General features: G+C 35.8%; 1 protein-coding gene across 1 annotated transcript in view; it reads right to left on the reverse strand.

The window, feature by feature from the left end:
• Positions 1-27227, reverse strand: part of MAP4K5 (mitogen-activated protein kinase kinase kinase kinase 5) — a 112351-nt gene that overhangs the window by 2937 nt on the left and 82187 nt on the right. The window contains 16 exon segments of the mRNA XM_017849464.1: positions 2290-2345; positions 5319-5389; positions 8079-8171; positions 8606-8674; positions 11891-12068; positions 12456-12559; positions 14802-14860; positions 15213-15326; positions 17628-17692; positions 17984-18063; positions 20884-20968; positions 21892-21933; positions 22102-22199; positions 23200-23353; positions 24236-24278; positions 25877-25944. Coding sequence (XP_017704953.1) covers positions 2290-2345; positions 5319-5389; positions 8079-8171; positions 8606-8674; positions 11891-12068; positions 12456-12559; positions 14802-14860; positions 15213-15326; positions 17628-17692; positions 17984-18063; positions 20884-20968; positions 21892-21933; positions 22102-22199; positions 23200-23353; positions 24236-24278; positions 25877-25944 — 1379 coding nt within the window.

Genomic DNA, 27227 nt, shown 5'->3' on the forward strand with positions numbered 1-27227 from the left:
CCTCCTGGGTTTACGCCATTCTCCTGCCTCAGCCTCCCGAGTAGCTGGGACTACAGGCACCCGCCACCTCACCCGGCTAGTTTTTTGTTTTTAGTAGAGACGGGGTTTCACCATGTTAGCCAGGATAGTCTCGATCTTCTGACCTTGTGATCCGCCCGTCTCGGCCTCCCAAAGCGCTGGGATTACAGACTTGAGCCACCGCGCCCGGCCGAATTTTCTATAATTAGCATGTTATTACTTTAATAATGAAAACATTTTTAAAAAGTCATAGATACTTTATATTAGGCATTACAGAAAAGTAGAAAGGAAAAATATAATTACCTATAATCCAACTGCCCAGAGTTAACCGCTATTAAAATTTTGACATGCTTAGTTTTTTTTTTTCCTAGACATAAATATCTATACTTAAGCAACAAAATAATTTTTATTTTTATTTTTTTTATTTTTAGATGGAGTTTCACTCTTGTTGCCCAGGCAGGAGTGCAATGGCATGATCTCGGCACACTGCAACCTCTACATCCTGGATTCAAGCAATCCTCCTGCCCCAGCTTCCCGAGTAGCTGGAATTACAGGCATGCACCACCAACCCTGGCTAATTTTTTTGTATTTTTAGTAGCGATGGGTTTCTCCATGTTGGTCAGGCTGGTCTCGAACTCCTGACCTCAGGTGATCCACCTGCCTCAGCCTCCCAAAGTGCTGGGATTATAGGCATGCGCCACTGTGCCTGGCAACAAAATAAATTTTTAAACACTTTTAAAGATAAAACAAAAACTCTGTTTAGATATGTATCTTAAAATCAAGGAGATGCCCATGTAAGAAGACAAGCAGAGCAAGGCAATAATCTGAAGGAAATAGTTTTTTGGAGCAAATAGTGATAGAGTGGACAGAGAATATGAACGGGCAAGGGAAAGTGATAGAGAAAGCTCTGGGTGGAGAAGGTAGAAGGAAAAAAGGAACCGAGAGAAATGGCCTCTGATGCCAACCCTCTACCAAGCTGAATTCTCTCACACGTGGTCTCATTAAAGGATTATCTACACCAGCATCAATGGATGATCCACAATTTTTTTTTTGTTTTTGTTTTTGTGACAGTCTTGCTCTGCTGCCCAGGCTGAAGTGCAGTGGTGTGATCTTGGCTCGCTGCAACTTCCGCCTCCTGGGTTCAAGCAATTCTGCTTCAACCTGCCGAGTAGCTGGGATTACAGGTACACGCCACCACACCTGGCTACTTTTTGTATTTTTAGTAGAGACAGGTGATCCACCTGCTTTGGCCTCCCAAAGTGGTGGAATTACAGGCGTGAGCCACCGCGCTCAGCCCACAATTCTTTTCTCAGCCCTTCCTGGAAAAGCAAAGAGCCTCTCATTCTAGTTCTAGAGTTATTTACCAGATGATTCTCAAATTCTCTTTTTGTTGGCTGGACTACTCACTAAGTTGCCATGCTTTGTGGGCTAACCTTTTCTATTCACTAAGGTAGTCATCATTTTTTGAAAAATTTCTGTTCTCCTATAAAACTCTCTCCACAATTTTTTTGGAGTTATGACTCCATTTCCCCCTCCTTCCTCAAGTATCTAAAACTGAAGCAATGTGAACCTGAAGACCAGAGGTTCCCAATCCTTGTCTCAGGACTAATGCATACCACTATAGCCAATTTTGTTTTAGTAACAACTTTTGGTGGGAAAAGAGGAAGGAATAGATATTTTATTAGTTATAGAAGTAGGCAGTTGGGTGACGGAGTGAAACCGTCTTTAAAAAAAAAAAGAAAAAAAAGTAGGCAGTAGATTTTGGATATCAAAAGCTACAGCTACTACATTTTTTTCATAAGATGACAGTTTTGCAACTTGTCTTTTATTTGGGGTATAAAGAGACCACATAATTCTTTTTAACTTAGATTAACTTTAGAAACTGAATCAGGCATTTTCCAATATAAAAGCAAGTATCATCAGGAGGTACATATTCCTAACAGTTGACGGAAGGTAGCACACCAGGAAGAAATGAAAACAAAGGGGCCCAGAATAGCTCTCATGGTACTAGGGACACATCAACATTTATACCAACACATTTTGTCTCAGTTGAATATAAATGTCTCTAGAATGACAATCCTTATACTGATAAAAGATTGCTAGTCAACTTATTAAAATATTACTAATTCTCTCAGTAAAGACACTGAGAAATTTATCTAAGTCAATGAGCTTCTAAGAGTTTTGTTTGAAACAATTACAGACTGACAGTATAATTAAGAGTATGATCTTTGAACCTCTTTGGTAATTAAATTAATACAACCAAACTATTACCTGTCTGATCCTAATAAGCGGAAAACTCTTGTTTCATCTGAAATCTCCTGGGTAACCTAGGAAAGAAAAATACCTATCAGTAACATCTTACTCTTCATATTGCCTTAATAATAATTTAAAATTAATTTAGATAGAGCAATTATTAACACAATAAATACTTTTTGGTAGACTTAATTCCTCAAATAAAAGAAATTTCAGTTAAGTTTTTTTGACTGCATATTATCAGAAATGAACCCACATTTATGGAACATCTAGTATGGGTCAGGCACTCTACTTAGAAGAACTCTGTGATATGCATTATAATTCTCGTATCATTGAAGAAGAAACTAAGACTCCAAGTGGCTAAATAAGTTGTTCAAGGTCATATAATGGGTAGACTCAAGACTTGAATACAGGTTTGTTGGACTGCAGAGCTCCTTTGGGGGACAAGGCTTGAGGTCAGGATTTGAGACCAGTCTGGGCAACACGGTGAGACCTTGTCTCTACAAAAATATTTAAAAATTGCACTTTGGGAGGCCGAGACGGGAGGATCACGAGGTCAGGAGATCAAGACCATCCTGGCTAACAGTGAAACCCCGTCTCTACTAAAAAATACAAAAAAACTAGCCGGGCGAGGTGGCGGGCACCTGTAGTCCCAGCTACTCGGGAGGCTGAGGCAGGAGAATGGCGTAAACCTGGGAGGCGGAGCTTGCAGTGAGCTGAGATCCGGCCACTGCACTCCAGCCCGGGCCACAGAGCGAGACTCCGTCTCAAAAAAAAAAAAAATTAAAAAATTTTAGCTGGGCATAGTGGTGCATGCCTGTAATCCTAGCTGCTCAGGAGGCTGAAGGAGGAGGATCGCTTGAGCGCAGGAGTTCAAGGATACAGTGAACTATGATTGCATCATTGCATTCCAGCTTGGGCAACAGAGCAAGACCCTCTATAGTCTGTTTTCTGCAAAGCTGCAGAGCGTGCTCAGCCATGTGCAGGTGCTATCCCAAAGTGCCCGCAGTTTGTATACCGGGGGGCAGGCCTTAACCAACATGGGGTAGCAGTTGCTGCATAAATGCTCCAGCCTCCTCACCTACAAATGAGTCAATTCTGAGGTGTATTTTACCCCATTCTTCAGTGGTCCCTACTGGATTAAGCCCCAGTTGCTCTTTGTGGGCACTAGCTTATTAATGTGTTCTTTATTGGCTTTTTGCCCCTTTTTATTCTCCATTCCTCATTCCATCACTTGTTTTCTGGAATCTATTCCCAAATAAACTATCTGCATTTGAGTCCTTGTCTTAGGGTCTACTTTTAGAGGAACCCACACTAAGACATTATTTTAGATATAAAATAAGTAAAAAAAAAAAGTCTGATTAGCAAGGAATCTGCAGTCTATCTGGGAAAATAGAATTAATAAGCTTGAATCAGAAAGTAAATTAGGTGTTATACTAGTTGGAGCTGATTTTTCAGAGTATTAAGTTCAGAGATGTTCTAATCATTGTGGACTGGAACGACTGAGTATGACTTTATGAAAGAGGTCAAGACTTCAGCTAGACCCAAGTTGAAGGATGAGAACATAAGCTGAAAAAAGGGTAAACAAGATGAGTTAAAAACAGGCCAGGCGTGGAGCTCATGCCTGTAATCCTGGCATGTTGGGAGGCCAAGTCAGGTGGATCACCTGAGGTCAGGAGTTTGTGACCAGCCTAGCCAACACGGTGAAACCCCGTCTCTACTAAAAATACAAAAATTAGCTAGGTGTGGTGGTGCATGCCTGTAATCCCAGTTACTCAAGAGGCTGAGGCAGGAAAATCGCTTGAACCCAGGAGGCGGAGGTTGCAGTGAGCTAAGATCGTGCCACTACACTCCAGCCTGGGTGACAGAGTTAGACTCCATCTCCAAAAAAACAAAAAAAAAAAGATAAGTTAAAAATAGATATTTAGGAAATGGAATCAATATTTGATATAGTAAGAAACAAGGACCTTCTGTAGATTTCTAACCACAGGAGTGACAAAATGAAAATAGCATTTAAGAATAATTAACTGTATGATAATAAGTAGGACTGTAGGTTTCATCAAGTGAAGAGACTTGGTGACATTTAGTGACATGTATCAGTAACAAGATAAACCTATATATTCAAAGACAGCTGATTTATATCATTTCTTCCTGGAAGCATTCTAATTCTGCATTCATATAAGAGATAGGAATATTCATTTATATATAAATAAGAGTGTGGATAAAACTAAAGGTAAAAGCAAAGAGAAGAAGTTTTTGAGCTTTAAGTATGGTTAGAAGAATCACAGAAGTACTCACATAAATGGGAAATGTCTCTGTTAGTATTATCTTAGCTAGTAGGACTCATCCCTCAAGTTGGAGGCCCAAATCCCATCTGCTGCATGAAATGTATCCTAATTATCTCAGGTAGAAGTGATTAAAAGAGACCCGTCAAATCCAGACTCTTCCACTTCACTAGTTATGTAACTCTGGGCAAGTTACTTAACCACTCTGTATCTGTAAAAATGGCAATATGAATAGTATCTACCTCTACTGGGTTATTTTCAGCCTGAAATAAGCAAATATTTGTAAAGTACCTGGAACACAGTAGGTTTTATTTGATGTTTACAATAAGTGTCTTGAACACAGCTGGTACTCAATAGTTACTAAATGAGTCAATTTTCTTAGATTTCCCTTAGTCCTATGCTCCAGCATGTAGATTTAAAATATATTTAAAAGCAGCTACATATTTATACATTATGGAAAACACATATTAAATTTAGAAAAGTTTTACAAACTTAGCAATCACATTTACAAATTACAAATTAGATAAATGAAATTGTGTGCACTTATATTTTGCAATTCCTGGTGGCCACTGAGAATTCTGAATTATGATACAAAAGTGAACATATTTGAAGGGAAAATACTGGCTCTTTTGTTCTACCAGTTCATAGCATGAAAAGCACTAAACACAGTAATGTAGGTTCAGAGAGGAAATGCATACAATGAGTGCTTCAACATTTAAAATTGTTAGTGGGAGTCAGTGGAGGTAATCTGAGAAGGCTTACCTCATCTGACTTGAAGCTTTTACCCTGCATCCCATGTTTCCAGAAAGCCAACACACTGTCTTGAAGGCATACTAAAAATGATAAGGGAGAAGTGAAACTAATATAAACCACAGAGCATTTCACTATAAATTTTCTCTATTTTTAATAAATGATAATATAAGCCTATTTGAGTGTCTAGTGCAAAATTCCACTGTCTGGACCATTATTTCTCAACATTTTTGTGGCTAAGATATGCCTAAGCTCAAGTCATTTACTGAGGTAGGGTTATGCAAGTCTTCGAAGATACATACAAAAGCCATTCATTTAAACATGAACTAACTTCAGATAAGGTGGATGTTGGCATATTCATTTCTTTCATACAGTGTATCTTTTGTCTTAAATGAATAAAATCATAAAACATATATAATTGGGTTTTGCATTAAAAACATTGTTGTTTAAATACTGTTACATATTCAGAAGTAGCTTTAAACAAGCATTTTTAATTTATGTTCACATTTTCCCTGTAACAAAAGAAATTTTAAAAAATAAACCTGGCTGGGCACGGTGGCTCATCCCTGTAATCTCAGCACTTTGGGAGGCTGAGGTGGGTGGATCACCTGAGGTCAGGAGATCGTGACCAGCCTGACCAATACGGTGAAACCCTGTCTCTACTAAAAATACAAAAATTAGCCAGGCATGGTGCCCTGTGTGTGTAGTCCCAGCTACTCAGGAGGCTGAAACAGGAGAACTGCTTGAACCCCAGAGGTGGAGGCTGCAGTAAGCCTAGATCACGCCACTTCACTCCAGCCTGGGCGAAAGAGTGAGACTCCATCTCAAACAAAATAAATAAATAAAAAATAAAATAAAATAAACCTGCCCCACAATCCAACATTTTACCACGCATTGAATATTTAGGATCTGTGAGTCAATTCTTACATAAAATTCTTAGTATTTAACCATTATAAGTAAGTATTACAGACAGATTTAGAAAAGCATAATTAAAGGTGATTGAAGAAAGTAACTGAAAATTAATTATTTTTTAGACTACTGACTTTTTGTAAAAAGTTAATGTATGAATGTTCTGGGAACATAATTAATCTCAATAAAAATGAAAGTATTTGACAATGACAAATCACATGTGTTTCACTAACTGTGACAAATAAAAAACCCAGTTACTGATTTTATTTTTAAGAGGTGTTGTAAAGCCATTTTTTTTCCCCAGGAGGATGCTTGTAATTATTCCAAGGTTTACTGGCAAGAAAAGATGGTAGCCTAGGAACAAACTTTTGTGTAACAATTAAAATTACGAAGATAATTTGGCACATCTGAAAAAGTTGAGGTATCAGTGTGTTTCAATGAAAGTGAAGAGGAATTAAGGATTCCTATGTCAGAATCTCTCTCAAAAAAATTTATATTACAAAATGTAATACAAGGAGTAAAAGGAAAACTAGTTTCCAAAATTCCTTTTGTCTGGACATTTACAGAAATGTTTAGGTTTTCTGCTTTAATGAATTAAATTTCCCAATCATAAGTAAACTATTTTTCATGTAAAATGTCACACAGAGGCACAAACTTATTTTGTGATAGGGTAAAACTCCAATTGAGAAATACATATTAAAATGCTTTTTAAAAATAAAAAACTTTCTAAGTAATGAAAATCGTGTTTTAAAAGTATGTAATTATAAAGTACATGCTATTTTTTATGGCCCAAATAAAAATTGCCAACTTCATTTTAGTGCCTTTGATATATGGCAGACTTACGTCATGAAATGTTTAAAAATATTTCCACTCATGATTTTTTTCACAAGTTCTGTCACTCCTGGGGAAAATACTGACATATGATCAATGAGCATGCAAACAATAATAAACAGTAAAAACTTTCATCATAAAACCAATGAGTATTAGAGAGTAAAACATTCATTGACAAGGAAGCAAATTAAATGGCATAAAAGTTTACAAGTCCTGTGAGAACTAGCTATTTACATAAAAATAGATCCAAAAGCAGTAATATCAACACCCACCACCCACAATCTTACATGGCAAAGAATTATGGCATATCTAACACTGTTATCACATCACACAAATACCTTCCTGATTGGGAAAGAATCGGGGAAGTATAATTCACTTAATGCAGCAAAGGGAATAATGAACAGAAATTTTAAAAGTGATTACAAGTTTTAAATATTCAGGAAACAATAAAAGATTTATGATGGTCTGAACCTGCACTGTGCAATATGAGAGCAACTAGCCATATGTTGTTATTTACATTAAAATTTGAAATAAAATCTAAAAAACAAAAATGTAGCACTAATCATGTTTCAGGTGCTTAACAGCCATATGTGTTTAATCACTACTGTATTTAAGAGCACAGATACAGAACATTTCTGTCTTTTTTTTAGATGGAGTCTTGCTCTTGTCGCCCAGGCTGGAGAGCAATGGCATGATCTCGGCTCACTGCAATGTCCGCCTTCTAGGTTCAAGTGATTCTCCTGCCTCAGCCTCCCAAGTAGTTGGGATTACAGGCGCCCGCCACCACACCCAGCTAATTTTAGTATTTTTAGTAGAGACGGTGTTTCTCCATGTTGGCCAGGCTGGTCTCGAGCTCCTGACCTTGTGATCCGCCCACCTTGGCCTCCCAAAGTGCTGGGATTACAGGTGTAGAACATTTTTATCTTTACAGAAATTTCTGTTAGACAGTGCTGGTCTAGACAACCCTAAGTACAGAATGAATTTTAATAATCATAAGTACCACAAACTGATTTATGAAAAAAGCAGACTTACCTACAGATTCAATGCGAAAATCAAAACTTAACTCAGAGGCCAGTTTCTTACTTGATTTTAATTTTCCTTGTAGATTTACAATTTTTACAAATTCTTAAAAAAAAAAATAAACAAGTCAAGACTGGACATGCAAATCTGCTAAAATAAATGCAACTTGATATATGTGGATTTTACATGGATATCAAATAATATTCTTAATAACGTTCAACTATTTATCTTGAGTCAAGTATGCCAAATGGCAAAAAATACTGTAAGAGTGCCTCCATTGGTAAATGGTAATTCTGCTATTATTTTCTTTTCTTTTTTTACAGTATATATTGAATATTAACACTCATTTTTAAAAATGTACACTTCTTTAAAATGGCTACCTTGGTGCCGTAAGAGGTGATTTTTTTTTTTCCTTTATAAATTACACATAAGTAACACTTTCAGTAAAACAAAGTGAAAATCTTGAATTATGGTTTAATAGAATAAAAAATTGCTTTATCAAGTACTATATGCAAAATAAAATTAAAAATAGTACTTACTGTCTAAACACACTAAAACGGTATCTCTCTCCAACTGCGTTACATGAATGGAATCTAACTGCTGGCTGCCTTAGGGAGTAAAAAACAAGGTTACAATTATACGTTTAAAACCTAGAGCCTAGAAAACAAACAAATTCTGACTTTTGCTGTGACTTAAAACTGATCTTTGAAATTTAACACAATTTATATTTTGTGATGTTATCTTTCAAAAAATGCATGTAAATCAATTTAAGACGACAGGTATGTCCTAAGCATGGCTAACTCAGCTGAAAAAAACGTCAGTATTACCTTTAATTAATACCTCAGCTAGGTCTAGAAAGGTGAGTTACAAAAATAAAATGAAGCAAAGGTAAAATATGAGGAGGAAAAGTAAGATGCATGCTATATACAATGGCTAGGTTTTGCTCTGCACTTTATATAGCCAATGGGAGATAGAAACAAGATCAGCTGGGTGAATCACAGCAAACCTAAATTAAAAATAAGCCAGTGATTCAAAAGGGCACAGGATTAATGAATCTGTAATAACAGAGACATTTTCCTGGTATAGGTATGTGTTTATAGGTGGGTGGGAGGTCTTTTACATAGAGGACACTGAGTAACATGATGAACAATATTGTCAAGAACATCTTTGCAGGATGCAACTCTCATCATTTTGCTGATATTTAATGGGCTGCTTCTAACATCTGCTGATAGATGTAATAACATTAAAAAAAATTTCTGATAAAACTGCATTTTAAGCACTCAGATTGTGTGAATGGTCTAGCTGAATCTAAGAAAATATTTTAGATTATTTAGAGCAGTCCTTCTTAACTATACCTCTTTGGGAAGCCTATGCATTGTCTCCTTTGGAAACTGCACATTCAAACATAAACACAGAATTTCATATAATATTTTGGGGTGTTTGTGGACCTTCTAAAGCTTATACATGGTGAAGAATCTAGATCTACAGAATCGATAAACTGTCCCTCATGTAACACTTCAAAAATAGTTTTTCTTAGCTACTCTATGTTCAGGCATTCATTCAACAAATATTTACTAAGCGCTGACCATAAGCTAAGCACCATCCTTAGAGATGAGGATATAGCAATGATAAATCAGACTGAGCCTAAAAGAGTCTTGAATAGGCGTTTATTTTAATGTTAAAACTTGCCAGTTCAAGGCATAGCCTCTTTGTTCAACAATGAACACAGCTGGGAGTTGGATTAACAAATCACTTGTAAAAATGGGGAAACCTAATGAGGACAAAGTGCTGGACTAGAAAGGTTGCCTCACCTCTGCCTGAAGGTGACCTCAATGATTACCCTCAGGCAGAGTTCTGTCCCTCCCTCAGGAAGTAATTTGGGTCTTTAAAGAGCCTTGATCCCAGGCAGACAGTAGTTGGGGGTCTACTTTAATTTTAGCCAAGACAATGTTAAAAGTAGGTAGAATAGTATGCCTCACGCATTAAAAAACAAAGCAAACAAAACTCTCAAAAAAAACCCCCAAACTCAAACATACCCCAAAACTTGAAAAGAGGACTCACTGAACTCCTGCCTTGAACAACGTAACCTTCTAATGTATCATTCAGAAGAAAGTGGTCACAAATATACATTACATAGTTGTATTAAATGACCTGCTTTATACCATGCTAATGAGCAAAAAAAAAGAAGTTGGGCTGTCAGCCAAAACTTGTCCTTAAATAAATTGACCCATAACCTTTCCTTTGAGAGATAAGAACAGGGAAATATTTCTTTTTCTTTTTTTTGAGATGGAGTTTCGCTCTTGTTGCCCAGGCTGGAGTGCAATGGTGCGATCTCGGCTCACTGCAACCTCTGCCTTCCAGGTTCATGCGATTCTCCTGCCTCAGCCTCCCGAGTAACTGGGATTACAGACATGCTCCACCACGCCCGGCTAACTCTGTATTTTTAGTAGAGATGGGTTTTACCATGTTGGTCAGGCTGGTCTCGAACTCCTGACCTCAGGTGATCCACCCACTTTGGCCTCCCAAAGTGCTGGCATTATAGGTGTGAGCCACTGTGCCCGGCCTGCGGAAATATTTCTATTTGGGCAGTTTACAGCTCATGATAATAAAGCAATACATTTGTACCTTTCTGTTAGCTATAACAGCAGGGCATACATCCAACTCAACCTAAAGCATTGATCAACAGACTTAAAAGGCAGAGTGCAGGTGGAGGTAGAAGGGTACAGAATGTGACCTGGTCCATAAAGAATATGTTTATAGAATAGTGCATGCTGGAGCTGGCTTGTACTGAGTTAAATTTTCAGGAATTTGGTGAGCCAAATGACATCAGGTTGGTTGTTCGAAATTGGCCATGGGTGGAGTATTTGTACCACAAAAATAGGCAACTGTAATAAATGGTTGCACCTCAAGAGCCTGTTGTTAGACATTTACCAGGATATCACTGGTTCTTACTGATTCTTATTTTGAAAGTGAATTTAGTGTAGGTTCTATATTATAACGAGTTCTTGTAACTTAGCTTATAAATTATCAAAAGCCAAAGGTTATTTAATAAGAAGCATTAAGCATCAAACTTATAATACATGTAACAGACTTCTTCAAAAGGCGGTAAAGAATACAACAGTTGTGAGTAATGAAATAGCCATAACTAAAGCTTGCTTGGCACATGTAAAAATGGCCTAATAAACCTGGATTATAAATGACCAAATACACCAGCACAACAAACAGGAAACTAGCAAAATGGAGACCCCTCCCCACCCACTTCACATATTATGCAGATTTAAAAAATGATTTATTGAATGATTTGTTCTAATTTTAAAGTCTAGGAATAAACTTCCCATTTTTTTTCAGATCTTTCACTGAGATATGTCTCATTTAAATGGAAAGGCTCAGAAGCAACACCTAAGAGCTGCTTATTCAAGTCTGAAAGCTTCTATTCAAGAAGCTTCTATTCAAGTCTGAAAGCCACATTCACTGATTCTAAGAAGTGAGGGAGGAAGACAGGATAAAACAGGATAAGTGACGCTCTCTGCTTGAGAAGTTGATAAAATTTTAAGAACTGCTTAGAAAATGTATTTACTTAGCAAGTCCAAAGATTCACTGGTAACAACTAAGACTTTTCACTGTCAGAAATCATTAAAAATTTCCTTTGTCTAAATAATTTGTATCAAACTACCTCTGGCAAATAGACATCATAAATATATGTACACGATTCTATGGGCTTACTTGGGAAACGGTTTTGAATATTTAAAAGAGCCCACACTGGTGTTTTGCTTCTTTTATACGCAAAAGTATCAATATTCTAACATAAGGTAAAAAATACTTACCTGCACCAATTTCTGTAAACCATGAAGATGCAGAGTTCAAATTGATTGTCTCAAACTGAACTACCTGATTCAATTCAGTGCCTTTGCTAATCGCTACACAGACCATAGGGTATTCCTGTTCTGGTATCACCAGCATTTCAAAAACATTCAAAGGACTTGGCAAAGGAAAATCAAAGTGCTGCAAAAAAATAAACAATAGAGCCATAATTCAGAAACAATCTCCCCATTCATACCATTGTTGAATAAACTCAACAGAAAGACTCCCATCTTCTTCATTTATCTAGTTCTAAAAAGGATTACCTCTAAGATGATAAGAAGGATAAATGTTCTATAAAAATGTGTCTTAGAGAATTGGCCATATTAATCTTTATGACTGATGGTTCTGGAAGTTATTAACATCAGTTAAACATTAAATCCTAAGAACACAAAAAGCCCTAAATCAAATAAACAACTACAAATAACTATAAATGTTCTGACCCTAGATAGTAGTATTGGGATCTTTTAATTTTAGCTTCAGTTATACACTAGTGTTTTCTAAAGGAGAAAAATGTGAACAAAATAATACCTTTATCAACATGAATTTCTGCATTGGCTCATACCACTGAAGTAAAACAATTCCAGACTGTAAAGCTCCACAGAGGTATTTATGTCCCGTGTAAGGGTTTCTGACTGGAAAGAAATAAACAAAAAACCCAGACACACTCAAAATACTGAATACTTTTACTGTATCTGTTAACTAGGATGACAAGAGTGGGCGGAAAATAAAAAAAAGATTGTGTCTTTTCTTTTGGCTTCATTGCCTTTTCCGTTTTACTTTCTTATCTAGATTTTAAATTATATACGTTTACTTCCAAACAACTTTCATATACTAGGTTCTTATACATAAGAACTTTTTACAAGCACAATAACAACCTAATATGCAACCTAAAAAGCTGTTTTTTTCCCTTCCTCACTCCTTACCGTCCTCCTTCTTTCTTTTTCTTTTTAAAGAGACAGGGTCTTGCTCTGTCACCCAGGCTAGAATGCAGTGGCACAATAACGGCTAACTGCAGCCTCATCCTCCCAGGCTCAACCAATCCTCCTACATCAGCTTCCTGAGTAGCAGAGACTATAGGTGTATGCGACCATGCCCAGCTAATTTTTCAATTTTTTTTAAGAGGTGGGGTCTCACTTTGTTGCCCAGGCTGGTCTTGAACTCCTGGGCTCAACCAATCTTCCCATCTTGGCCTCCCCAAAAAGCTGTTTCTTAGTAAATTCAAATTGAATTTACTAAGAAAATTTACAAGAATGAGTTCTGACAAGGTCTAGGAGGCAACTGAAAAGCACCTCGTTTTGGTATAGTAGGGTACAGATGTCTACTCCAGATGAAAATAATTTATCTTGTATGTATTAATTCATCTTGATATAATGTCCTTGACTCAAATCTATAAAAATTCATATTGCTCTTTCCTTCTCCCAAATTTGATTTCCATTAATAATTATAATCATTGATTATAAGAATAGTTATTTGTATTAAACTCTAAAGTATTATTTATGAGTTTATATCTTAGATTATAAGCTTCTAGGCCTTTTGTGCATCACAGATCTGGGGAATCTGATAATAGATACTGACATGATTCTCCCCAGAAAAACAATCATACAATGTGCTTATATTTATAGCACATCTGTGGTTAAACGTTTTTGTTTTACAGTATGGACTATGCTGTGAAACTATTATGTGGCACAAAGATCAATGTGCAAGTTCATTGATAAACAAAAGAATAAATAGGAAGTTAGGAACTCAAGATCTGAAGTCATTGAACCTGAATCTGATTCCTACGTTCTGTTACTTACTAGTGACATAATTAGTATTACGGAATTGTTTAATGGTTAAATGAGGTAATTATGTAGTAAAGAATTTAACTTCACACAAAAAGAGGTCTGGTCTCTGTCCTGCTTCTGGGAGGTAACTGCTAAGCCTTTGGAACGTCATGCTTGATAGGACTGTCTTTGGGGGACTCTGGTCACTGGATAATATAACAATAATGATTTCGGGTGGGGACTGGCCACACTGGATAATCTTAATATGAGGGCTGGTCATGCCAGAAATACCAAAAATGTGATTTTGGGTGAGGGCTTTGGATCATGCAACATCAGATGACCTCTAGTGGGGCTGCATACTGAGATCAGCAAGGTGGTCAGTCAATCATGCCTTTGTGGATGAAGCCCTAGTAAAAACTCTGGACACTGAGGTTCGAATAAGCTTGTGGTTGGCAATGGTTGTGTGTACTGTCACATACCAATGCTGGAAAAGTAATGCTACCCATTAACCACAGGGAGAGGACAACAGAAGCTCCATGTTTGGTACTTCTCCTGGACTCTGCCCTATGTACTTCTTCCCTGGCTGATTTTAATTTGTATTCTTTCCCTGTTCTAAATTGTAATCGTAACTATAACTGCTTCCAGTTCTGTGATACCTTCTAGTGAATTTTTTTATTCTGGGCATAGTTTTGGGAATCCCCCAATTTGCAATTGGTATCATAAGTGAGGGTGTTTTTGTGTGAACTGTTCCTTCTAACAGCATAGTTGGCTCAACTCCTGTAAACATGTTCATAAAACATGGGTAGTAACTGGTAGATGGCAAATACTAAATAAATGAAAGTTAGAATACTAGCAAAGAAACAGTCTCAGGAACTATGGTTACAAAACTCTAGGAACACTATGCTCTGAGAAAACACTAAGGTTTTTATCTCTAAGCGTTTCTATGCCATGTCTGTCTATATTCTTGTACTTCAGTGGCAGCTTAACTTCTTACTAAAAACAAACTTTAAAAACCCACCCTCCTTCCTATTTGTTTCCATAAGATGCTTCAGATAATTTTAAAGATCTTAATAGTTCTAACCATTGAGTTTGAGAAATACCATTTACTCACCAATGCAACATTTGTGGCAGCCTTTTGTATCAGGAATCTTTGTTGTTAAAGCGAATTTTCTGAAAACGTAAGACAATATAAATGTACTCTATAGTAGTGGTTACACTACAGTGATTTGTAAATCAGTTGCATCAGAATCTGACAGAAAGGAGCTTAAAAAACTGTCTTGGATCCTAACACCACACTATCTGATCTTATAGGACTGAGGAAGGGCCTGACAGTCTGTATTATAAAACTTCCACAGTTGATTCTCATGGTCAAGTTCAGAAAACATTCAGCTTTTCCAGATATAATACACTTTAGTGTAAACTACCTTTGAAAATTAAGACAAAGTTTTTTACTGGGCAAGAAATACTGGCTATTTTAGAAATAAACACTAATTCCCCGTAGAATCAAAATGATGTTTTATACCTTGGTAGTATGCGGTCTGGAAACCTGTGAGTTTGAATATGGGCAGCTAATCCTGGTTTTTTGGCGTGTTCAAACAAAGCTATAAGATTGTGAGAATAGAGCTGAAAGGTTTTCCTATAAAAGAAAACATGTTACCTTTTAAGGATCATTTACAGCAAAGAAATACAATTTTCAAGAAAAGAAAACATAATTACCTTCTAAAATGAGGAGTCCAGTAATGTTCAAAAGCCAAGCAAAATAGAAAACACATACAAAAAACCCTCAGTTAATACTATTTTGAAAGACAATAGATAAAATGTTTTTTAAATTAATAGATAATTTTAATTCATAATATATAGGTACTAATAGGTGATCTGGGCAGACTAAATCTTAATGATGCCAGCACATAAAAAGAGAAACTGCTGTACAAAATCTTATGTTATTGATTGAGTTACAATGACATACATGTGATTATTTTAATACAATATGGAAAATTCTATAAAGCTATATTATCATTATTTCTCTGGGATAGACCTATTTATCAAGAACTTAGCAAATTACCCTGGATTAAAAATCGTTGTGAATGAAGTCTTAAATATAACAGATTGAAATACTTAAAAAAGTAAAACCAACCAATATTATAAGCCATGATATAAGGATAACAGGGCTACAATTCCATATAATAAAAAATATGGCTGTATTAAGTAAGAGGGATGGATATGGTAAACATCTTCTGATTTCTCATTATATATGGTATAATATAACAATACAAAACAATATTTATCTTTTTATTATTAGAATACATATATACACACACATATACACAGTTTTTTTTTTTTTTTTTTGAGACGGAGTCTTGCTCTGTCGCCCAGTCTGGAGTGCAGTGGCCGGATCTCAGCTCACTGCAAGCTCCGCCTCCCGGGTTTACGCCATTCTCCTGCCTCAGCCTCCGGAGTAGCTGGGACTACAGGCGCCCGCCACCTCGCCCGGCTAGTTTTTTTTTTTTTGCATTTAGTAGAGACGGGGTTTCACCGTGTTAGCCAGGATGGTCTCGATCTCCTGACCTCGTGATCCGCCCGTCTCGGCCTCCCAAAGTGCTGGGATTACAGGCTTGAGCCACCGCGCCCGGCCTATACACAGTTTTATCCTCAACAAAATTATCTGTATTTTCTCAGAACAGAAATATTCTGCCTAAACATTAAACACCTTTCCTTTCTCCATTTCCCTATTCTACATAGTTTGCTACCCAGCTAGCCAGGCAGCTAAACACACATGTACATGCCTCCTATAGAGCATTGCTACCTAAGATGTACCCTGTGTAATTTTTAAGCTTATTTCCAAAGACAAGTATAAGTAGGGATAAAAGCAGAAAGAGAGTTAGAGAAAAGTAAGTTTATATGTATACAATTCATAACTGTTAAACAGAATTGGCTTTATTTTCATAATAGTAATATAAAATATTAATATATTAATATTTTACCAAACAAAAGTAAAAAAGATTCGGGGGAAGCATAATTAAAAGATATTAAATATTCTTTTGAGGACCCCAACTTTTTAGAAGCCATTTAACACACAACTAAATAATATACTCTCCATGAACAGTGTCATTATCTCAAATATACAGACACTTAAAAATCTCTACTAGAGAGAAATAATAATTAACTTATCTTGTACTCTACTACCAAAATGAAAGCAATCAGCAAACTTCTTGGTAGTCATTTAAATCTAAAATATAAGAAAATATTCTTTTCATAGGTAAGAATGAAAAAAAAAAAAAAAGCCTAAAACACCACCTACCTACCCATTCACCCCTAATAATAACCAAGAAAGAACAAAATTAGGTTACTCTGGAATCTTGTTCAGAAAACCTTAAAGAATCAGTCCAAGACAGTTAACAGGTGTCCAGAACAACATGATTTTCACCAGCAAACACCTGTGTAAGACTATACAGCTTACTAAGCACTCTGGATATTATCTCATTTAACTCTCACAACCTCATGAGGCTGTACTGTTACCCCATCATCCTCATTTTATAATTAAGATAAATGCGGCTGAGAGAGAGTGACTTGCTCAAGATCGCAGAGAAAGAAAATAGTGTGATCCTCTGCTTCTTTCCTGTTAATTCCTAAAGGAGGCCAGGAGTGGTGATAGTGATGGTGGAGGAGGCTGAGTGGAAGGAACGGCCTCTAGTGATAAGCACTGTGATATCCTTCAGGTATTCAGATGCTGGGTGGGTTTGGAAAGTGCAGCCCTAAGTGAAGACAGGATCCCTTCCCAGAGTTTCTTCCCATTCTAGGTGGGTAACAAATATCCATAAGTCCCAGTGTTACTATATTAGATTATAGTCATCCAGAATTACAAATAACAATTAAAAATGGTGTATATTAAAATTACATTTCTCTGCTTATCTATGGTTTATTTTTCATCATCACATACATACCTGATAATGACATTAAAGTATTATTGATAACATACAGCCAAGTACACTTCCGTGGAAATAACTAAGAAAAAGAAGATAATTAAGATTCTCTCGTTGTCATTATTTTAATCTCTTAAAGCTCCAAATTCCAACATTTTGAAATTGTATAACAATAACTATTTTCTAACTTTCAGGTAATTACTAAACCCTTAGGAAAAAAAATCTTTCAACATGAACATGTAAAGAGTACAATTTTATCCCTTTAAATATTTAAGTCATAAAAATTAAAATTGGGGCCTACACAGATTGAATTAAAATTAATACACTTCTTTATTCAATTTGCTTAATTTCTTGAGTTAAAATGCCTAATTACCTGTTCCATCGTTGCTTCATGTAGCTCATTGAGATTCAGTGTGTAAATGCCATCTTCAGTTCCAAAAATAATGTACTGATCTAAAAGAGTTGAGATGAATTACCAGAATTTACTATCATCTTCTGAAATCATTCACTAAAATAATGACTTTGCATTTTAATGGCATTAAGAATTAGCCACCTATCCATCCAAAATAAAATTATTTTCTTAAATTTGTGTCACCTTACCTCTTTCCCCAGTTCCTTTCTGATTTTTTAAAAGCAGATATATTCTATGTTAGACTAACTCACTCTGACTTTATCTTACTATATAACCCTGCCTTTCAATATAATTTTGTATTTTAAGATTTTAAATTATAGTTACACATTTTGCAAGACACCTCAAATATTTTGACCAAGGAAACAAAAAATTAAATAAATTATAAATCATAACACACCAGAAACAATGAGCACACCTAGTATCCAGATCTTGGTTTCTAAATATTACTTTCCACTAAAAAGAACCAGGGCTTCTTAGAGAAAGACTGCTTACAATTCTGGGGCAATAAAATTAGATGCTGAGCCTAGAAATCTTGCTATGGCAGAAAGTAGTGTTAAAAAATGATGAGGACATTTCAAACAAAAGAACACAGGCATTCCCACTGCTCAAAAATTCTGGGACAATTTACGTGTGAAAATAAATAATAGAGATAGATCATATCTCACAGAATAAAATAAGAATTCATAAGTTTAAACTGATACAAACAAATGAATAAGTAGGAAAGAAGAGAAACTGTCAATGGATATCAACGGATTGTCAATGGATGCTAAACTGAGTGAGTGAAAGTCTGATGAGCAAGAGGATATTTATAAACAAAATCTCAGTGCATCTCCATATTAATTACCTATAAATCAGAAAGGGAAAAACAGTAACCTGAGAATGGAGAAGGCTAGTGAACACTGCCTTAACCAAGAGATCAATATTAATATCACTAGTATTTGCACAAGCTGGTATCATGTATCTCCTGATATGATGTACTGAGAAGATGCACAGTAACATTTCTGTGTTATTCCCATAAAAAATGCATAACCTGATTCAAGCATGAGGACTCATTATACAAACCCCAATTAAGGGACATTCTACAAAATAAGTGGCCTCAAAAATGTTGAGATCAGAAGTTGAGGAACTGTTTTACACTAAAAGAGACTAAAGAGCTATGGAAGGTAAACGCAACATATGATCTTGAATTGGATGTTAGACTGGAAAAATACAAATGGGATTGAGACTATAAAAAATATTATTGGGACAATTAATAAAATCCAACTATGGACTTTGGATTAGAAAGTAGTAGTATATCAATGATAAATATCCTGATATTTATAATTGTACTGCAGTTATATGATTCTTGATCCTAGGAAGTATACATTGAAGTACAAAGAGTAGAGGAGAGGAACATATTTCCAACTTATTCTCAAGTATTAAAAAAAAAAGTATATATAGATAGAAAGTGGCAAAACAAATGGGGCAAAATTTGATGATTTTTGCCTGATGATTGAATATACAGGAGTTTCTTATGCTATTTTATAATTTTCTGTATGTTTGAAATCATATCAATTAAAAGGTTATGAACAACAACAAATTCCTTAATAAAAATATTTTTTTCAGGCTACGCACAGGCTCATGCCTGTAATCCCAGCACTTTTGGGGGGGCCAAGGCAGGAGGATTGCTTGAGCCCAGCCTGGGCAACATAATGAGACCTTGTCTCTACAAAAATAAATAAATACATAAATAAATACACAAATAAATAAATAAATAAAATAAAAAATCAGTTGGGAGAGGTGGTATACACCTATGGTCGCAGCTATTTGGGAGGCTGAGGCAGGAGCATTGCTCAAGCCCAGGAGTTTGAGCTGCAGTGAACTATGACCGCACCGCTGCTCTCCAGCCTGGGCAACAGAACAAGACTCTGTCTCTAATAAAAATTATTTTATATATATATATTCCCCCTCTGTCATACTGTTTAATAGCGGCATGTAAAGCCAATCATTATAACCTGCCTTTACTATTATGTTTAAGTAGAAACACACATTTCCTGAAATCCTCTACTGCCTAATAGCTAATTGCCAGACACTGGGGTAGGCTTGTTCCTTCCTTGCAACAAAGTAAATATTGGGAGTGATTTGTGTTTCAAAGGATCACACCGAAAAGCAGAGGTGTTAAGTTTGTTTTCGAAGTCACATGGTAATGACAGAGTGGGAATCCAAACCCAGATCTATTTGATTCCAAATTTTGCCTCTAAAATGTTTCCTTACTTCAGAAACATAGTCTAAAGTTTCAAAGTTATTTTAATATCATTTCAGATTTACAGAAAAGTTGTAATAGTACAAATAATTCCTAAATACCTGGAACACAAATTCCACAAATGTTGAACATTGACTACTTCTGTTTGATCCTTCTCTCTCCTTATGTAAATGTTTGTTTTCTGAGCTGTTTAAGATAACTTATGAGCATGATGCCTCTTTACTTTGAAGTATTTGTGTACATTAAGGAAAAAAAAGTCATATAACCACAAGACATTAATACTTAAACAATAAACAATGTTATCTAATCTATAATCCTTACTAATTGAGATTATAAATTGTCCCAATAATGTCCTTTTATAGTAAAAGAAAATTCTAAATTAAGGATGCAATCAGTTGTGATTTCTCTTTAGTCCTTTAAGAATAGTTCCTATACACTCCTAAATTTTAATGCCTTTAAACCAAAACCCTATCAACCTATTTAGGTTGCTGCAGGTTCCTATACCATTAGGTCTCTAAAGTCGTATTTTTAAAATAAACAACTTTGAGTCACTGATCATAAAGATCTTTCCCATAATAAATATTTTATTGGAGATGTATATAAAATTCAAACATTTTACCTTTTGTATCAGGATGTATCCAGGATGTTGCACAATTAATTTTCAAAGGACAGCCATCAAAAACTTTTGAAAAGCATGCTCCCATCTTATTTATAAAGAAAGAAATGTTGACTTATTTGATTAGAAAATTTCATATATTCTTGGAAAATAGCTAACATCACTGAAATACTAAATTTACTCTTATTTGCCTATGCTTGTTGTTTCATTCCAAAACAAAATTAATATTTTGACATCATTAAACCCCTACTACCAAGAGAGTCTCATATTCTTTCCTTTTGTAATCTACTATTTTATGGCAAAAATATCAAATTTACCAAAAGATCTACATACATGAATGATATAGTCTAGGAATTTTAAGTTAATACTATTTTTTAGGACTGACAATTATTAATGTGACACAATGGATAATTTTATTCAGTAACATTATAGTGATTACAATTGCAGTATAACTCTTTAATAGTCATAAGGGACAAAAAGGTTGATATTTATATTATACATTAGACCTTCACTGAATAAAAAAGGACAATGTATAAAGCATCCCATTCACATGATTGGTTTCCATCCTATTCATGGGATCAATGGGGTTCCCATTCACAGATAAGTTCCACTGACTGGCCAGGAAGAAAGCATTAATATAAGCTTCCCTGCTTCCTTTTCATTGTATATAGTCCAATGTGAAAATCACTTTAGAGGTAGAAAGATATTTAATCCACATCAAGAAAAGGACACAGTACTATTAATATCATCACATTAAAATTAAATAGGCCTTTGTAGGCTAATCTGATGACTCAACTGCCAGTATTCACAAAAAGTGAAACACTGCCAATTCGAATTCATGCACTCAAATTAGAATGCATGATATGATTTATGAGATATCCAAATGCATCCAATATCTTTGTATTTTATGATATCGTAACTTTCAAAGGCTCAAGTATATTGATAGCCAATATATTGCTGCTTCTAAAGAGAGAAAAAATGGCAAACAGTTCACATAAAAATATTCCTTACCAGAACTTTTGGGGTGGGTGGAAGGCCATTGATGGCTGGTTTCTATGGGAAAAATAAAATTTAATAGTGTAAGACCTCCTAAGTCTTAAAGAAAAACTTGAGACATTTAGAACTTTGGCTACTTGAATTACCGAATTAAACAGACCATGACCCTTGCATGATAAATATAGTATTATTTACAACTAATCGCTAAATTCCTGTTATACCTACAGGGAAGTCTCGTTTGTCCTTTTTTCGTGGTAACTGTGGTGCTTGTGCTGATCCTTCTGTATTTTCACTCATCAGTTTTGAAATACCATCATCATTTCCTAAAGAGAATCATGTTAAAAGTTGAATGACCACACAAATAAGTACTTTCTTTGAAAAATTATTTCCCCTTTCTCCCACTATTTGTCTCCCACTTGGATGATCCTTTACTGGAGAATATTCTCTACTCTCAGGTAAGTTAATTTATCTTTGGTGCCCTTCTCTAGATTCTATAGAGGCAGCATTGCATCTTTAGCAGTGGTCTTCATCCATGTTTTTCTGTATCACGAAGAAAAAAAATCTGACCTACTGGCACTGATATGCAAGGCTTTTCATAATTGAACTTCAATTCACCTTTTGAGTTGTATCTTCCAGTATATACCCTTTAAAACTATTATAATAGACTGCATAATTCAGATTTCCCAGCTTTAGTGCACTTGATCTACCCACTGAAGGCTCATCAAGCCCTTTAACATCCTGCAGGAAGGACCAGGTGCGGTCACTCATGCCTGTAATCCCAGCACTTTGGGAGGCCAGGGCAGGCGGATCACTTGAGCTCAGGGGTTCGAGATCAGCCTGGGCAACATGGCGAAACCCCGTCTCTATAGAAAAAAAAAATTCCTGCAAGAGCTTACTTTCTTTATTCCCTATCTTTATCTCCCTCAGAAATCTCTGGTCTTCTGTTACATCCAGGTAATTATTTCAGAAGACACTTATATAGGCTGTCTTTCCTAATGTTATGTTTCTGTGGGTATACCTTCGGCTATAGACTCTGAAGTTCTGGAGGGCAGAAACATGCATTCACCCTTCTAGATCCTATAATAAACATTTAGTAAGGATTCAAATTAGAATTGAAGTGAACTGAATCTATTTCTAGCCCATCCATGCGGAATTAAAGAGCCTTTACAAAGCTTTAAGCTGTAATAGGACTGACTAAATAGAAAAGACATTTTTTGAAATAGGAACAAATGACTCCCGTATCAGTTTTCACTTTGATTTATTCACCCAGATAACAATATCTAGCCATATGTACTCCATGGCTGCTGATACTGCTAGCCATACCAATAGAGGAAGTCTCTGCCACAGGCCCACAACTTGGGCTACTCTGTCTTCTGAGAATTTGGGGAGCTCTGTTCTCTGAATCAGGACAATGTTTTATGGTTGATGTTTTTTCTTCATCCGGAAAGTTGTCTTCAGGGTAACTGCTTATCCTTGGCTAGTGGTACAAAGACAAAAAAGCACTTTAACAGTTATCATTACACATCAGAGTCTTTAGGGAAAGGGAAATGCACCGTTTTTCTTACTTCTATACAGTTCAATTCACTGGGCTAAGTGAGCAAAGTAAGAGGTGAGTTACTGCCCCAACACAATTACCGACTTGCCATGTGATTTTTAATCAGCCCTAACTCAAAACTCATAAAAATTTTATAACTAATTATATAAAAATCCACAAAACAACTAGAAACAATCAAGAAAAATGACTCCACTAACACGTCAAATTGTAGTCATAAGAATGATAAATGAACTCTTGTTTCCCCTCCATGTAGTGAAGTATTTTCTTCAATAAGCAATAACCTATTTTTGTCTTTTTCTTTCTTTCTTTCTTTTTTTACTGAGACGGAGTCTCGCTCTATCGCCCAGGCTGGAGTGCAGTGGTGCAATCTCAGCTCACTGTAACCTCCGCCTCCTGGGTTCAAGTGATTCTCATGCCTCAGCTTCCTGAGTAGCTGGGATTACAGGCATGCGCCACCACGCCCAGCTAATTTCTGTATTTTTAGTAGAGACAGGGTTTCACCATGTTGGCCAGGCTGGTCTCGAACTCCTGATCTGAAGTGATGCACTTGTCTCAGCCTCCCAAAATGCTGGGATTATATGGGTGAGCCACCACGCCCGACTGCCTTTTTAAAATAGCTATTACAAATATTGTATTCCTCATGAAATCTTCTTTACTATATATTTTATACCATCATACGCTCCTTTTGAAGAAAACTGTATTCATCTAAAACACATTTAAGAAAATTCTGAAAAAACTCAAAATTATTTTACAAATTTATTATTTAAATAAGGATTTAGCATTCAAAATCATTAAGTAGCTCACCTTAGGAGGTAGGGGAGGTGGTACTGCACGTTTTGAGGTTGATCTAATACAAAGAAGAAATGCAATTTAGATGATGATAAATGACCATAACCGAAAACACAGATACTGTTAAATATGTATTAAAATCAGTTCCTATACAGAGGATATAAAAGACAGATCACAATGCAGAGTATAAAATCTTTAGGAAGGCCTAAGACCTCACTCATATTGTCAAATTGTATTAGTATGTCTATAAAGATGTAAAAAAGTGGACACAAAGTCTTATTTTACTTTATGGTTATGCTTTGCTATATTTCTTTTTTTTTTTTTTTTTTTGAGACGGAGTCTCGCTCTGTCGCCCAGGCTGGAGTGCAGTGGCCGGATCTCAGCTCACTGCAAGCTCCGCCTCCCGGGTTTACGCCATTCTCCTGCCTCAGCCTCCCGAGTAGCTGGGACTACAGGCGCCCGCCACCACACCCGGCTAGTTTTTTGTATTTTTTAGTAGAGACGGGGTTTCACTGTGTTAGCCAGGATGGTCTTGATCTCCTGACCTCGTGATCCACCCGTCTCGGCCTCCCAAAGTGCTGGGATTACAGGCTTTGCTATATTTCATAGGTAATAAAAACTAAATTAACTTCTTGGTTAAAAAATTGATTCAGAATTTTAGAGTTCGGACCCATAGATTCAAGTGGGTATACCATCAAACCTTTTGCTACTCAAAGTAGGTCCTCAAACCAGCAGAACTGGCATCATCTGGGAACTTTTCTAAATGCACCCTCCAGACCTACTAAGTCAGAATCTTCCTTTTAATAAGTTCTCCAGGTCAAGAAGTTTGAGAAGCACTTATCCAGTCCACTGGTCCCACACAGTTATCCACAGTCATTGAAATCAATCATGTGGCTTTCAGGATTCTTAGATCCAATCCCAAAGACTATGTCTATACCAGAGGTTGGCAAACTTTTTCTATGAAGGGCCAGAGAGTAAATATTGCAGGTTTTGCGAGGCATACAGTGGTTGTGACTATGGAACTCTGCTGTTACAGTGTGAAAGCAGCCATGTACGATACATAAACTAATGAGCATAGTTACATTCTAACAAACTTATTTATGGACACTGAAGTTCGAATTTCATGTAATTTCCATGTGTAATAAAATATTATTCTTTTGATTTCTCTTCAACCATTAAAAATGTAATTACTATTCTTAGTTTGTGGGCTGCCATAGTTTAACCCCAAACGTATAGGCCTAATGTGGGAACCTAGGAATCTGCATTTCTAAAGAGTTCTGTAGGTAACTGCAGTGCACAGACAGGTTAGGAACAACTCATGAAGGCCAGCCCCCTCACTTAATTGTTGAGGTAACTATACTGGAGAGATGAAACTGGGGCTTTTTAACTCTGTTACAGTATTTTTTCCCGTGACATCATGTGACTCACCTTTCAGTATATTATCATTACATAATATATTCTGACTAAAAACAAAAACAAATAAAAAACCTTAATGATCAATATATGATGCTTTTGGTAAAAGTCAAAAGCTTTACCTTCATTAAAGGCATAACTTTTCAAGAATGCAAATTAAAACTTACTAGAATAAATCACACACCCCATACTGTTCTTATATAATCAAATAAAATATAGTTATTAAATTAGAAAACAACTTACTTGCCAGTATTTGCACCATCAACAAAAGGATTCCACTGTAACATGAAATTTGGGTCTGATGACAATCCCTGTAAAGATAAAAATATAGTTTAAAATGTGACTTTGTAACAGGTATTAACCATTTTATTTGATTCAAGAAAACATTCCAGTATCATGATTATTAATCATCTCAGCATTCAATCAATTTTTTAATCTCTAGCTAGATTTGCTTTGTTATTTGACATATTTAAGTCAATGACTCATTATCAGTTGACCTGAACTTAAGAAATTCCATAAACATACTAAATGTAGCTTCAAATGTGACAAACCTTCTCTATCAATATGTGAGTATATTCCAAAGCAAACAATAAACAACTGAATTATCTACATCATCACTCCATTGGCATGGAAAACTAAATATCATATTACTAAACTGTCATGAATTTATTGGTGCTACTACTTTTTCCTACTAGCATGGAAATTGGTGTTTTATCATACAGCAACATTTACAGTAAGAAGAGCACTACTTTCAAACGTTAAGGATGAACTCAATAGGCTAGGTTAGGCTAACTCTAATAATATCTTGCTTCATTACTTTTTCCTTTATTTATTTATTTATTTATTTATTTATTTATTTATGAGACGGAGTCTTGCTCTGTTGCCCAGGCTGGACCGCAGTGGCTTGATCTTGGCTAACTGCAACCTCCGTCTCCTGGGTTCAAGCAGTTCTCCCTGCCTCAGCCTCCTGAGTAGCTGGGATTACAGGCACATGCCACCATGTCTAGCTAATTTTTGAATGTTTAGTAGAGATGGGGTTTTGCCATGTTGGCCAGGCTGGTCTGGAACTCCTGACCTCAGGTGATCCACCCACCTCCGCCTCCCATAGTGCTGAGATTACAGGCATTAGCCACTGTGCCCAACCACTTTTTTCATTTTAGATAAGGAAAGAGGTAACTAAACAGTAAATTCAAAATACGAGCAATGGTTAAAAAAGAAACTATATTAACAAATAAAATACATTTAAAAAACAGTAAGGCAATACAGAATGTAGAATTTACTATAAACTAAACAGAATCACTTTTTTTAAAAAAAAAGGTCCTGAGAGCTTAAAGCTGAGAATCAAATTCTGTGTATTTAATGACATCATGTAAAACCTTCAAAAGACTAACGAGGTTAAAATGAATGATTGAAAGAGTGTATTACATTGTACTCTAGTAAAATACAACTAACTATAAACTTTTAAAACTTTAATATGGGAAAATCAAAATTAATGCTTAAAAGAGTGTATTACTTTGTTTTCTAATCAAAGTACAACTAACTCAAAAAAAAGTTTTCTCAAATCTTAATGTGAAAATAATGCTTTAAAAATTAA

Source organism: Rhinopithecus bieti, unplaced genomic scaffold, assembly GCF_001698545.2.
Source record: "Rhinopithecus bieti isolate Rb0 unplaced genomic scaffold, ASM169854v2 scaffold_29928, whole genome shotgun sequence".
Lineage (NCBI taxonomy): Eukaryota > Metazoa > Chordata > Mammalia > Primates > Cercopithecidae > Rhinopithecus > Rhinopithecus bieti.